Below are 14,146 nucleotides of genomic sequence, written 5' to 3'. Positions count from 1 at the left end.
ACATCTTCCTTTTATATATACTTTATCACCTTTCTTCATCCTTTTTACATCTCTTCATCTCTCCTCTGTCCTGCAAATGTTCTGCGAATTCTTGCGCTTCCTCCGGATCTGAGATCAGTCTGTTTTGCTTCTAGGGTATAAATATTTTAAGCATGGCTGGATGCCTTAACATGAATTTATAACCTTTTTTCCATAGGATCAATTTTGCTGTATTAAACTCTTCCTCTTCTTTAAGAGTTCAAAACTTATGTCTGGGTAAAAAAATATTTTTTGACCCTAGTATTCCAGTGGTTTATTATCTTCTCTAATTTTATTCCTTGCCCATTCCAGTATATTTTCTCTTGTCATATATCTCAAAATTTTACTAAGATGGATCTTGGTTTTTGATGTGTCTGTGGTTTCGGAGCTAGTGCTCTGTGAGCCCTTTCTATTTCCTTTTCTTCCTATATTTCTGTTGTTTCCAGGACCTTCGGGATTCATTCTTTTATCAGTTTCTTCATATCTGTCCTTTCTTCATCCTCCTTTAGGCCCACTATTTTTATGTTGTTTCGCCTACTATAATTTTTCAACATATCAATTTTCTGAGCTAACAACTCTTGGGTCTCTTTAATTTTTTTATCACTTTCTTCCAATTTTCCTCTTAAGTCGTTTACTTCCATTTTACAGCCATTTCCCGCTCTTCCACATTTTCTACTCTTTTCCCTATTTCTGTCATGAGCCGTTCTAAACTTTGCATTTTATCTATTCTTTTCATTTTTCTTTTAATTGCACTAAATTATAATGACATCCATTCTTTTAATGACCTCATTTATTCTTCAAAAAAAGGCTTTATCTATATTCTGTCAATCTGTTTTACCTTCTATTTCTCTGTGAATATCTTGGTCTTCTTCTGTGTTTGTGTCTTCTTCTCTTCTTTGCATCTATGTCTCTTCTGATTCTCCTGATGAATTGCTTGTATCACTTTGTCGGGCCTCTAATGCTGACCCTCTCGTTGTTGGTCCTCCCCTCCTGGGCTGCTCATCTGTCGGGCCTCCTGCTGCTGCTCCTCTTGCCATTCACTCCGTCGACTTTCTTCCTCTCCTGGTTCCTCATTCCCTCTCCTGCCGCCTTCCTCATCCTCCAGCTGTGAACCCTGGTGTCGGGCATCCCTCAGCTGGTCGTGCCTCCCTCAGCTGGTCGTGCCATGGTTGCCTGCTCCTCAGCTGAGCTCCCCTCCTGTCGGTGTTTCCTTTTACCTTTGATTGCACTCTGCTCATGTGCAACTCCTTGTGCATGCGCAGTTCTGCACTTTTGTTTGGCTCAGAGAGCCATTTTTACAGTCCACCGGTCAGGGGATCGCAGCTCTGCGGGGCCGGCACCAACCTCGGAGATTGGGCGCTCTTCGCCACCACGGCTCCCTGTTCCTTCATGCAGGTAAGGCCTTCTTCTTTCTTTTCCGGTGACTTTTCTTATTTTTACCCCGTTGTTTTTACTTTTCCCTTCTTGGGTGCCATCTTCTTTCTCTTCTCTGAAACTTTATCTTCTATTTCTTATACTTTATATTTGTTAAGCTTTGTCTTTTCTTGACTTTTTTATCTTTTTTTCTGGAGAGGGCTGGTTTTACCCTACCAGCCACTACTGCATCACATGACTCCTCCCCCTGAAATGCTATAACTTGTAGTTTAATTTAGTGCAATTAAAAAAAAAATGAAAAGAACGGATAAAATCCAAAGTTTAGAATGGATCATGACAGAAATAGGGAAAAGAGTAGAAATGTGGAATAGTGGGTCAACTGTAGATATTTGAAGAAGTTTGAGTTAATTAAAAGAGCCCACATAAATTTATGTTTAATCATCCATTTATTTTTTTGACAGGCTCATGGGTTGATAAAGGGAAGACAGTGGGTGTTGTCCACATGGACTTTGAGAAAACCTTTAACAAAGTACCAGATAAAAGGTTGATTAACAAAATTAAGGCTCAGGTCAGTTTTGGCTTGAAGTTGCACTCTATAATAACTGACTCACAGGAGACAGAGACTGATCCCTGTTCCCTAAGGGTTAAAACTGGCAACATTGTGCCTTTTGATAGTGGAAAATGGTTATGGAAAAGTGTTTGTCAGCAATACAAACTGGGAATGAGATCATATGGATAATAACCATTGATGGAACTGGACGCAGGCTGGAAGAAGAAGCAGATTGGCCAGGTGGAATTAAATACAGAGATAGGTATGGTTGGTGTAGCAGTCAGCGCAACACCTTTTCAGCGCCAGTGATCGGGACTGAGGTTTGAATCCTGCGCTGTCTATAAGGAGTCTGTACGTTCTCCCCGTGTCTGTGTGGGCTTTCCCCAGTGGCTCCATTTTCCTCCCACCGTTTGAAATGTGCCGGGAGTGTACTTTTGGCAGCATGGGCTTATGGGCCTTAATGGCCTGATACCGTGCTGTATGTCTAAATTTGTATGTGCAGTGTGTATGTGGTACAATTCTAAAGAGTGTGCAAGAATACGAGGGACATTGGAGGGGCGGGGGTTCATATGTAGATCTTCAAAGGTGTCAGAACGTATGGCAAATGCGGTCAGCCAAGCTGATGGGATGCAAAAACAAGGAAATTATGTTACACATATGTACTTGATGCTCTGGATAAACAATGCCTGGAGTATTGTGTACAGATCTGCTTGCCACTGATTACATTTAAAGTTTATTTAAAGCATGGGTTGATAGGTTTTTCATTAGTAAGGATGTGAAAGAATAAGGGGAGAAGGTGAGAGAATGTTGTTGAGGGGAAAATACGTCGACCATGATTTGAATGGCAGAACAGGCCAAATGGCCAAATTCTGCCCTATATCTAATCGATTTAATAACCAGGAAGGAAATGGAAAGTTTATTTTTTATTCAGTGAGTTATTAATATTCTGCAATTGAAGAGATGATAGAGGGAGGATCAATTCCACCTTTCGAAAGCAAATGGGGAAAAATAGTGGGGAAACGACAATTTGCAATGATTTCAGGAAAGCGGATGGATTCGGCACTAATTGTTTTTTAATTGAAATAGCCCGCACAGCCACAGCGAACAGAATGACTGTAGAATTCTGTGATTAAGGTATTTCCCAGACTTTAAATTAGCTGCATTAATTTAACGCTCTGATATAACCATGGAGCTGTGCAGCATAGAATCAGACATGTCTCAGTTAGTCCCATTTTGTCTGCATATGGCCCATATCTCGCTAAAGTTATCCATGTGCCTATCTAAATGCCTTTTGTGCTGTCATTATATTTGCCTCTACGGCTTCCTCTGGCAGTTTGCTCAATTTATGGACCACCTACTTGCGTGAAAAACTTGCCTGTCAACTCCCTTTTAAATCCCTCTTCTCCCACCTTACACTTGTGTCCTCTAGATTTAGACTCTCCCTTTCCCCTGGGAAGAACCTCTCGGGATTCAGGAGCTTCCATCAAAAGCCTCCACAGTACCAACAGTCCCTGCTTTACCATCTTACAGGTGTCAGAAATTCATCCTTGCCGAATTTTCAAATCACAACCCAAAAATTTGAGGCCTGGAGTAAAATTTGCTCTCACAGAATTTGTCAGGAAAAACGTAAACACGATAAAAATATATGGTGGCTGCCAGACTGTAATGGCACCGCTGTTACTGGTGCAGACCCGTGGAAGGTAGGGAGCAAAGTCACAGAGGTCTCCGTGGGGTCCAACCACCCAGTCCGACTGCTGCCGGCCCTGTACAAAGGCCTGTTAAAAGAGCTGGCGGTGGTTGATTTTGAAATCCCACAACCCCAAAAATGGGGACGACTGTGGTCAGCAGCGGCGACGTGGGGTTCCAGACTCTGAGGAAGCAGAGGGCTGGCGCAGGACACCAGAAAATGGGGTGAGCACCACCGTTTCAGAAAGAGAGGTATTGGAACCGGAATGTAAAAGGGTGCTGGAGGCTTTCTGATTGTGTCAGAGGTGTGCATGTGGAGGTCCGGTCACTAATGGTTCGGACTGAAGGCTATGTGGGTGTGAAGGCTGCAAGAGCATTGGAGGTGAATCCACGTACACTCAGTGACACTGGGGGAACTCTTTTTTGCTTCTCTTTCTCAGGGTGTAAGGGGCATCGTGCCTAACTAAAGGAAATTTTGTGTAATATCACATTTTCTCTTTTATTACATGACAATAAAATAATCTTGAATCTTGAAACTTTATTTTTCGATGCACATTTCTTAATGCATCCACAAATGGCACGGTTTGGCGTTACTGAAACATCACAATACCTAAGGAACACAATCCCCACCATAATTCAAGGCTCACCAGTATTGATCTAGGATCTCATTCTGGTGCAAGATGTGTTCACATTTAAATGGATCCATTTAATGGGGGCAGGAGATTGAAAACCACAAGGAGACAGGTTCAAGTGAGGTGAATAGATTTTTAAATTTCCATTATCTGGTCTCCGAATAAGTTAGAAATAATTGAGGGGGATGTTCCACTTATTTCAGCAATAGTTTCCTATTTATAACTATTTTATTGAACATTATTATTCCTGCGTATATATTTGATGATACATTTGAATTTATTTAAATTATTTTCTTTGATGATTCGAATTATCCTGAAATGTTTGCAAATTACCGAGGGTTGACACACTTCCCTGGAAAAATTGCCCTCTGCTTCCACTCACGTTGGAAGCTGACAACCGGCTGGTTGCTCACTTTGAACTGGGGGCATCATTTTACTTTCACTGAAGACAGAGAATGCTGGGTGTTCTGGTGTTATCCACTGTTACGGGTTTTCCATCCCACAGAGGATCATAAGTAAACATATTACAATCTCAAATGTATCATTTTTATTTCATTCTAAGATACAGCACGATAACAGGCCCTTCTGGCCCATGCCGGCGAAACGCCCCCATGTAACCAACTGACCCCGTACGTCTTTGGAGGAAGCTGGTAAACCCATGCAAACCTACAAATTCCAAACAGACAGCACCAGATTCGAACCCTGGTCACTGGCGCTATAAAAGCTTTGTGCCACCCATTTTGTTTCTCTGAAAGTTTCTTTACATTTTGCAGGAAACAAGGTAGAAATAAAAGGTAGAGTTTTCTTCCAATTCTGGCTTCAGTTTAATTAGATGGGAGGAGTTTATTACAGTTTGTAATACACATGTATAGAAATCTCTGCTTGCAAGCTTCAGGCTAAATTTGGCGGATGACTGGTGCACACTGGAGAAGTTCAATCTCGAAGATTTAGGATAGATGGACAGTTCATTAACTCTTTTTTTTATTGAGAGAATAGAAATAGTCATAAAATGAACCTGCATTTCACAGTGACACTTTCACAACCTCAGAATGTCTCAAAGCTCTTTAAAGCCAGTCAACATTTTACAAAGGGCAGAAAATTCATTGCGGTAGGAAAGTCAAACCATTAATTGAAAATGGGAATGGAGAAGGTGAAAGGGCCTTGCATCTGACTAACGAGCACCCAGGCTCGGTTTTTGGGGGAAGGGGAAATAGGGGATGTAAGGGGTTGTTTGCATCTAGATTCCAGAAGGGAATTAATGTTGTCTTTCAACAAAGTGCACTGAAACTGCTAGCCATTATCCATAACATAATTACCTTGTCATCGATATTCCTTAGATGCAATCTGGAATTTTATAGCCTCAACAATCTTTATCGTTGGACTGATACATGGAATGAATAATTCAGATGTTTTCAATGACGCATTGCTGGAAAAGAGTGCAAGAATATGTTCCTGCACAAGTCATTTAATAATCTACTGGGAGCTACGTAGCTGAAGAATAAACAAAATATCTCAGTGGAGATGGCAGGTTTTGGGCTGACTTGGGAAAGATGTCATCACTTGCCTTGGGGGTCTGAGTTATCCATCTTGCATAGTTGTAAAAGGATGACTGAGCTTTCTCTACATGACTGGTGGGACGAGTTAACTAATATTTACAACGCTGGTGTACAGTATGTAGTTGATGGCATTAGTAAGTACATATAGAGTGTTTTGGGAGGTAATGGGAATAATCGCAAACTAGAAATATAATCAAGTTCAGATGTAAATATAATTTCAGTGAGGAATTTATGTTACCATTTGAAGATTTCTACCTTTTAAATACTTTTTGCTTACTGGTACTGTTTGCAATACGTATTGTCTGAATTAATCTGAATTTATTTTCATGAACATGTCATGAAATGTGTTGTTTTTCAGCCTAATTACAGTCCAAATATTGCTATAAATTGCATTTCAAAAATAAATAGAAGAAAGTGAGGTCGTGTCGGTGGTTCATTGTCCATTCTGAAATCTGATGGCAGAGGGGAAGAATCTGCCCTTGTGCTGCTGGGTGCTTGTCTTCAGGCTCCTGTACCTCCTTCTTGATGGTAGGAGACTGAAGAGGGCATTGCCTGGATGATGAGGGTCCTTGAGGATACAGGCTGCTTTCTTAAGGCACCGCCTCTTGTAGATGTCCTCAATGGAGCAAAGTCTAGTGCCCGTGATGTTGCTGGTTGAGTGAATAACTCTTGGGAATTTTCTCCTATCCTGTGCATTGGCACCTCCATACCGGAAAGCTGCTTTCCACCTGTAAAACTTGTCAAGAGTCTTTGATGATGGACCAAATCTCCTCAAACTCCTCACCAAGTCCTAGTGGTTGGCGAGTCTTCTTTACGATTGCATCGACTTGTAGGCCATCAGGATAGATCCTCAGAGATGGTGATACCTGAAGTCCTTGACACTTTGTTGCACAGATGTTCCATTCTGCATAACAGTTATACTGGGGTTACACAGTTTGACCACTTGTGTTTGAGGAACTAGGTACATGATGGAGCATAGAGCCAAGCCGTTAGCTAAGCTATTTGGTAAGAGTGTTTATGCTTCGTGTCAGCTTCCTACCAACCAACCTCATCCATCCTTTCTTTCTTCCTCAGGCGCTCTGTTGAAAGGTCAACCACCTGAAACACTACGTCTGTTTCCCTCTCCATTGATGGCGACTGGCCTGCGGGGAATCTCCAGCTTTTCCAATTTAATTTTTTGACGTTAATTTCCATGTTCCTTAAAATCCCTGTTATTTGACTTAGCCACTCCTTTTGGTAACAACCTTCACATGCTAACCATGCAGTCCATAAAGAAGATTCCCTTAAATTTCTCATTGGATATGAGTAATTATATATTTAAAGGTCTTAGTTTCGGAACCCCCACCACCCGCAGAACACAAAAATTGACAACTACAACCAGACCTTATCCTTGTTGAGAAATTAGCTCATTGAACTGATACAAGCCTTCGTGTATTTTGACGATCAGATGGTGTAGATTAAACACTCATCCTATCTCGTGGCCATGTGTGAACAAGAGATTCAACTTATTGCTTTTAAGATTATTCAGTGTAATAAAATCATTTACAGCAGATTTCACCTGATTACCAGTAGTCTGATTTACCTCCACCTCAGAGAGATAATAAAATTACACATACTTAATACATGAAGTCATTTAGGTTTTAGTTAATTGAACCCCATGGAGTTAAAGTATGACAACGTAGATATGAAACAGATTGAGAGATAAAAATTAGCGTGCTCCTTATACATTGTGGCCAACTACTGTATTGCATCACTTCCCTATTCGATTATCCCACTTTCCCAAAAAGACTAAGAGCAGATCTGAAGAACATGTTTATTGACAAAATGTATGGGGTTGTTGGTTAATTTGAGTATAATTAGGTAGCATGGGTTCAAATAACTGGAATCAACTCCTTCTATAGAATATAGAACTATACAGCACAGGAAAAGGCCCTTCTGGTCTGTGCCAAACTATTATTCTTCCTAGTCCCAGTGACCTCCCATACCCCTCTAATCTATGTACCTGTCCAAATTGTTCTTAAAAATTAAAATTGAGCCAACATTCACCACTTCAGCTGGCAGCTCCTTCCACACTCCCACCACTCACTGTGTGACGAAGTTCCCCATAATGATCTCTCTGAATCTTTCCCCTTTCCACCTTAACTCATGACTCTGGTTTGTATCTCACCTACCCTCAGTGGAAAAGGCCTACCCACATTTACTCTATCTAGACGCCTTATAATTTTAAATACCTCTATCAAATCTCCCTTCATTCTTCTACACCCCAGGGAATAAAGTCCTAATTGGTTTAACTTTTCCTTGTAACTCAGTTCCTGAAGTCCAGACAGCATCTTAGTAAATCTTCTCTTTCAAACTTATTGACATCTTTCCTTCAGTTAGGTGACCAAAACTTCACACACTACTCTAAATATGGCCTCACCAATGCCTTATACAACTTTACCATAATATCCCAACTCCTATACCATATTTTCACTCATATAACACACACATGTATATCACATGCACATAACGTGCATAAAATCATAAAATGTGTAAAAATATTTTGATATAACACACATATAATACGTGGTTGTTGTATTCTAAATTCCGAATGGCAAAAGCAATTTGCATTTAAATGGAACATGAAATAAAGCACATACCAATTTCTGCCGCAGTTAATCTCCCAAAATTAACACCCAATTAACTTCCCCAGAGGTATCAATCACACATTATGTAGATGATATCCTGTCGCAACACATTAACAAACTTTAGAGAGGAATCAATTAAATAGATTGAAGGCAGGCTTTAGGACTAAGCAGGATTTTAACTCGAATGTTGTCTCAAATCAGAGGCACTTGATTTTTTAATCTCCTCCCTCAGGGACAGGTCTGGACAATTAACATTGATAAGGTGCAGTGCCCGAGCCAGAATATCCTGTTTATAGGAATACCATGGCATTCAGTACAAAGAGATATTCCCAAGATCAAAATTTCTCACGTCCACTATAAATTGTGACCATTCTTTCACTGCCGCTAATACTTTCTCATGCTCCCAGGCTAATATTCCCAGGCTCATTATAAATTGTCGGCACATCTTTTTCATGGCCACTATAAATTGTGCGCATTCTTTCAACATGTAAAAATGTTCTTGTATAGCGCACATAATGGCATGGGGTAGGGGGGAAGCCTGGTTTGTAAAATAACGCATATAACATGCGCATTATATGCATGACAATACAGTACTCAGTACTTTGATTTATGAAGGCCAATGTGCCAAAAGGTCTCTTTGCCACACTATCTACCTGTAATATGACTTTTGAAAAATTATGTACCTGTATTCCCAAGACCTTCTACCACACCCCTCACTCAGTGCCCGACCATTTACCCTGTATGTCCTTTCTTGATTTGTCCTTCCAAAATGCAACAACTAACATTTGTCAGCATTAAATTCCATCTGCTATTTTTTTCAGCCCATTTTTCCAGCTGGTCCAGAACCTTCTGCAAGTGTTCACTTCTGCAACCTTCTTCTTCGCTGTCCACAACACCTCCAATCAAAGTATCATCTGCAAACTTGCTGAACCAATTGACCACATTATCATCCACATCATTGATATAGATGACAAACAACAATGGTCCCAGCACCGATCCCTGAGACACACCACTAGTCACAGGCTTCCAGTCTGAGAAGCATCATCCACCACTACTCTCTGGCTTCTCCCATCCAGCCAATATTGAATTAAATTTACTACCTCCCTAGCGTTGGAACCTTTCTGACTCACCTCCCAAATGGGACCTTATCAAAGGCCATGCAAAAGTTAACGTAAACAACATCCACAGCCTTTCCTTTGCCATCTTCCCTGGTAACCTCCTCAAAAATCTCTAAAAGATTGGTTAAGCATGACCTACCATGCACAAAGCCATTTTGACTATCCCTAATCAGTCTCTGGCTATCCAAATAATTGTATACCCAATTTTTAAGAAACCTTCCAATACCATAGCTACTATAATTTCCAGGGTTACTTATGGAACCTTTTTTAAACACTGGAACAACATGAGCTACCCTCCAATCCACCAGCACCACACCTGTGGCTAAAGACATTTTAAATATTTCTGCCAGAGCCCCTACAATTGCTATACTAGTCTCCCTTAAGGTCTGAGAGAATATCTTATCAGGCCCTGGGATTTATTTACTCTTATTTGTGTTCAGACAACAAGCAACTCCTCTCTTTAATCTGTATCAGTTCTATGTCTCACTGCTTGTCTTCCTTAGACTCTGTGTCAGTTTCCTGGGTGAAAACTGATGTAAAAACCCCATTTAAGATCTCCCCCATCTCTTCTGGTTCCATACAAAGCTGAACACTCTTATCTTCAAAGGGACCAACTTTGTCCCTTACTAACCTTTTGCTCTTAATATACTTGTAGAAACCCTTAGGATGTTAATTTTTTTAAATTTAGACATACAGCATGGTAACAGGCCACTTCAACTCACAGGTCCATACTGCCCAATTTACCTACACTCCCAGAATACATTTCAGACAGTGGGAGGAAACCAGAGCCCCTGTGGAAAATGCGCACAGACACGGGAAGAATGTACAAACTCCTTACAGACAGCGCAGGATTTGAACCTTGGTCATGATCGCTGGTGCTATAAAGGCGTAACACTAACCACTATGCCAATCATGTTGCCCTTCACATTAATAAATGTGAACCTTCCTGTCTTCTTTTAACCTTCCTGACTTCCTTAAGATTTTTCTTGCATGCTTTACACTCCTCAAGTACCTCATTTGCTCCATGTTGCCTATATTGCTATACACCTCTCTCTTCTTCCAAACCAGATCCCCAATATCCCTTGAAATCCAAGGATCCCTATGCCTGTTAACCTTGCCTTTAATCCTGACAGGAACATGCAAACTCTCTACTCTCAAAATGTCACCTTTGAAGGTCCTCCACTTACCTCGCATGTCCTTGCTCGAAAACAACATCACAATCCACGCATTCTAGATCCTTTCTCATTTCCTTGTAATTGGCCTTTCTCTAATGTAGAATCTCAACCCAAGGCCCAGACCAATCCTTCTCCATAATTAACTTGAAACTAATGGCATTATAATCATTGTGCTGCAAATAAAAAATAATATTAACATTAAAAGAAGTTTGAATGATCTGCAACAAAGTCAAGGGCAACTTTCAAAAGAGAATAGGATAAAAGCAAACAGAAAGAGTTGCAGGGCGTTAGAAAACAAAGTATTTCAAGAGCTTGCATTGTACCACTGCAGGAGTATATAAGCCATAAGACATAGGAGTCAAAATCGGCCCATCGAGTCAGCCCCACCATTCAATCACGAGCCGTAAGGTAAGGGAGCCCATCAAAACCACTGGTACACCAATGTAACCACTTGTCAATATGGGCTCTTGTTAGTCCTGGGTTCACCTGTCAATCAGCACCGGGGTCTCAGTCCCATCTATCAATTCGGGCTCCGCTGGTCCCAATACTACCTGTCAATCAATGCTCGTGCGTGAGTCTGAGGTCTGCCTCCTGCAGCAGAGCACACGTGAGGTTTACTCCTGAGTACCTTGACTGTTTTATTAAAACATTTTATTTATCCTTTTGTAACTAACAGACTTTTCAAATTATTTGGGGCTAGCAGGCGACTTTTGTAAGTTTTGTTGGTTTTTAATGAAGTTTATCCTTTGCTCTCCAATCAACCACCAACTAGTGTACTCCCAGCACATACCTGGCAGATAAATTTAGAGTATGCGAGGGCTTATCCGAATAAGAGTCTTCATTGCGACAGATGTAACAATGGGGATGCTACATGTTTTGGATTTGTTCGAGCCTTAGAAGACAGTGGACAGAGATTTTTCAGACTTTATCAATTATTTTTGACTTAAACTTGGAGCCTAATCCTTTAATTGCTCTTTTCGGCACCGCTGGAGAGAATGGCATGACTTTAATGCCATCTAAATTTCTTATGGCAAGTCGTGCAATCCTACTTGGGTGGAAGGACACTGCCCCACCCACTCACGCCCAATGCTGATGTGAAATTATGTCTTGCCTTAATCGAGAGAAAATCCGATGCTCTGTCATTGATACGAAGATGAATTTTCAAAATATGTGGGGACCATTTGTGAACTATTTTCAGAACTTCTGGAACAGATGATAATTTTATGTTCTTTTTTTTCCACACTTTCTTTTTCTGAAGCAGAGTACCTAATCTTCTCAGCATACAATTCTGGTCTAGGTAGTGGGGATAGATATATATTATGATAAAATATCATTCTTTAATCTAGGGTTTAGAAGCGATGAGTGATCTGGGCACTGATTATTACAGCTCTCTATAAAGTGTTCTGTACTTATTATGTATTCCATATACATCATGTATCATAAAAATTGAAAAAGAAAGAATAAGTGAGGAAATTATGCCCAAAGGCTAATAAATGGAACAATTTCACTTTATTCAACGAAGGATGAGGGGTTATGGGGTGGGGGGGAGGGCTGGGGGTGGACTTACTAAAGCTCAGCCTAGAGCCTGAGTGGTAGATTATCCGCCAATGCCCGGCCTTCTCCTTGTAACCTTCGCTGCCCTGGCTAATCAAGAACCTATCAGTCTCTGTCTTAAATATTGGCCTCCACAACTGCCTGGGGCAACAGATTCTGTAGATTTACCGTCCTCTGGCTGAAGAAATTCCTATGCTTCTCTGTTCTAAGCAGGCATGCATTCCTGGATCCACAGCTCCATAATTCAATTTGGATTTGCCTCAGAGCCCACAGTATTTAAGTGTCCGTTTGCAACCTTAGCGATTAATTGGTGTTTGGTGGAAGAATGTGGGAACGTCCAAATGCTCTATGCCAGTGAACCCCATTTAATTTCATAAGCTAATTCAAATATTTACTTCAATGGAAAACATTAGATTAAATTGTCAATGTTTAAAGACTAGTTTTTCCCATTATATTAGATTTTTCAAATATTTTGAGGACAAGAAGATACATTTATTAAGATTCAAGATTCTTTTATTATCATGCAATAAAACAGTATCATATTACATGAAATGTGCTTTAATCTGCTGTAAGGCAGACAGATTCGCCATCAGCAGAAATTGCCTGGCGCCCATGGCCAGAGAAAGGGAAGCAAAAGAGTTTCCTTCTCCAAAGTCTGTGGTTTGGCCTCCCACTCTCACAGCCCCCACAGCCACACAGACCCAGATCACACCATCAGCAACCCAAGTTCCAGATCTGAACTTCCCACATGATCAGGAAGCCTTCAGCACCCTTGGCACCCTCTCACACCTCGGTTCTGATACCTGGTAGCACTTTCGCCAGTGTCGAGCCAGGTGTGTGTCCTTTGCCATCAGTCCCCAGCAGTCTGCAGTCCACGTGGATTCCTCACCCTCGAGTCACCAGCAGCCCACCGCCTATGTGCTCTTCAGCACACAGAGCCTCTCACCGGTCTGCCGCAGTGGTCATTGTCCCTTGGGATCTCTCCTCTGCTTCTCTTTCTCAGGCTGGGAGTAGTTTCCCTGTTTTTTTGGTGCCTTGTGCTCATCCTCTGCTTTGCCAGAGTCTGCAACCCTTTGAGGCTGTTGCCGAACACAGGACGCCATCTTGGGCCCAGACCCCACGGTTGCAGGATGTTAAACAATTAAGCTCCTGTAAGCATCTTCAAAAATGGAGGCTGTGAAATTTCAACCACTCAAAGCATCAGGCCCCACAGTTAACTACCTCTGTGATTTCTCGTCCTCAGATTTGCGTCGCATTCCCAGTCATTAATTCTCAAAGCATGCGTTTTCTCTTCTTATTTCAGGCCCCAATTGCTTTGCGGGTTCCACCATAATCCCAGCAGGGAAGGAGGTGAAGGTGGACGACTGCACCATATGCCAGTGCGCTCAGAACGGAGACTGGTGGAAGACAGAGCGACAGGCCACTTGCGTCAAACGAGAATGCGAGCGACTGTGAACTGGGTGAACAGCTGCTCCACTTTTAACTAACTGTCAGCAATGCAGCGCCACAGCGTGCTGCGCAGCCAAGACAAATTGCCTAGCTCCATACGTTGAAATAGTTGCCGGAAGATCTAGATTCCTGGTACAAATTCTGTTTGGTGAAACGCTATTTTTTTTTTAACATTTTTCGCCATCTCATATCCGACCTGTGGGTGCTATTTTGGTTGAAAGTTAAATGAGGATTTTAACTGCTGACTACCAATTTTTGTGGTTACTTTTATGTTGGATGCAACTGCTTCTTGTGTCATCTTAAGGATTTTGGGTTTTTTTCACCCTGGTCTTCAAATACACCGCCTGTTTGCACTTAATATTAGAAGCTGCTTGCAGGCAAACTACGAGACTTCCTGTTTCAGCTCT

General features: G+C 41.4%; 1 protein-coding gene across 1 annotated transcript in view; it reads left to right on the top strand.

The window, feature by feature from the left end:
• vwc2l (von Willebrand factor C domain containing 2 like) overlaps positions 1 to 13,800 on the top strand; it is a 37,464-nt gene extending 23,664 nt beyond the window's left edge. Inside the window, exon 3 of the mRNA XM_069930470.1 lies at positions 13,594 to 13,800. Coding sequence (XP_069786571.1) covers positions 13,594 to 13,745 — 152 coding nt within the window. The 3' untranslated portion in view covers positions 13,746 to 13,800. The remainder of the gene's footprint in view (positions 1 to 13,593) is intronic.
• Positions 13,801 to 14,146: the final 346 nt, after the last annotated feature.

Source organism: Narcine bancroftii, chromosome 4 (assembly GCF_036971445.1).
Source record: "Narcine bancroftii isolate sNarBan1 chromosome 4, sNarBan1.hap1, whole genome shotgun sequence".
Taxonomy (NCBI): Eukaryota; Metazoa; Chordata; class Chondrichthyes; order Torpediniformes; family Narcinidae; genus Narcine; species Narcine bancroftii.
The sequence above is the reverse complement of the archived record's forward strand: the minus strand, read 5'-3'. Positions and strand labels throughout refer to the sequence as shown.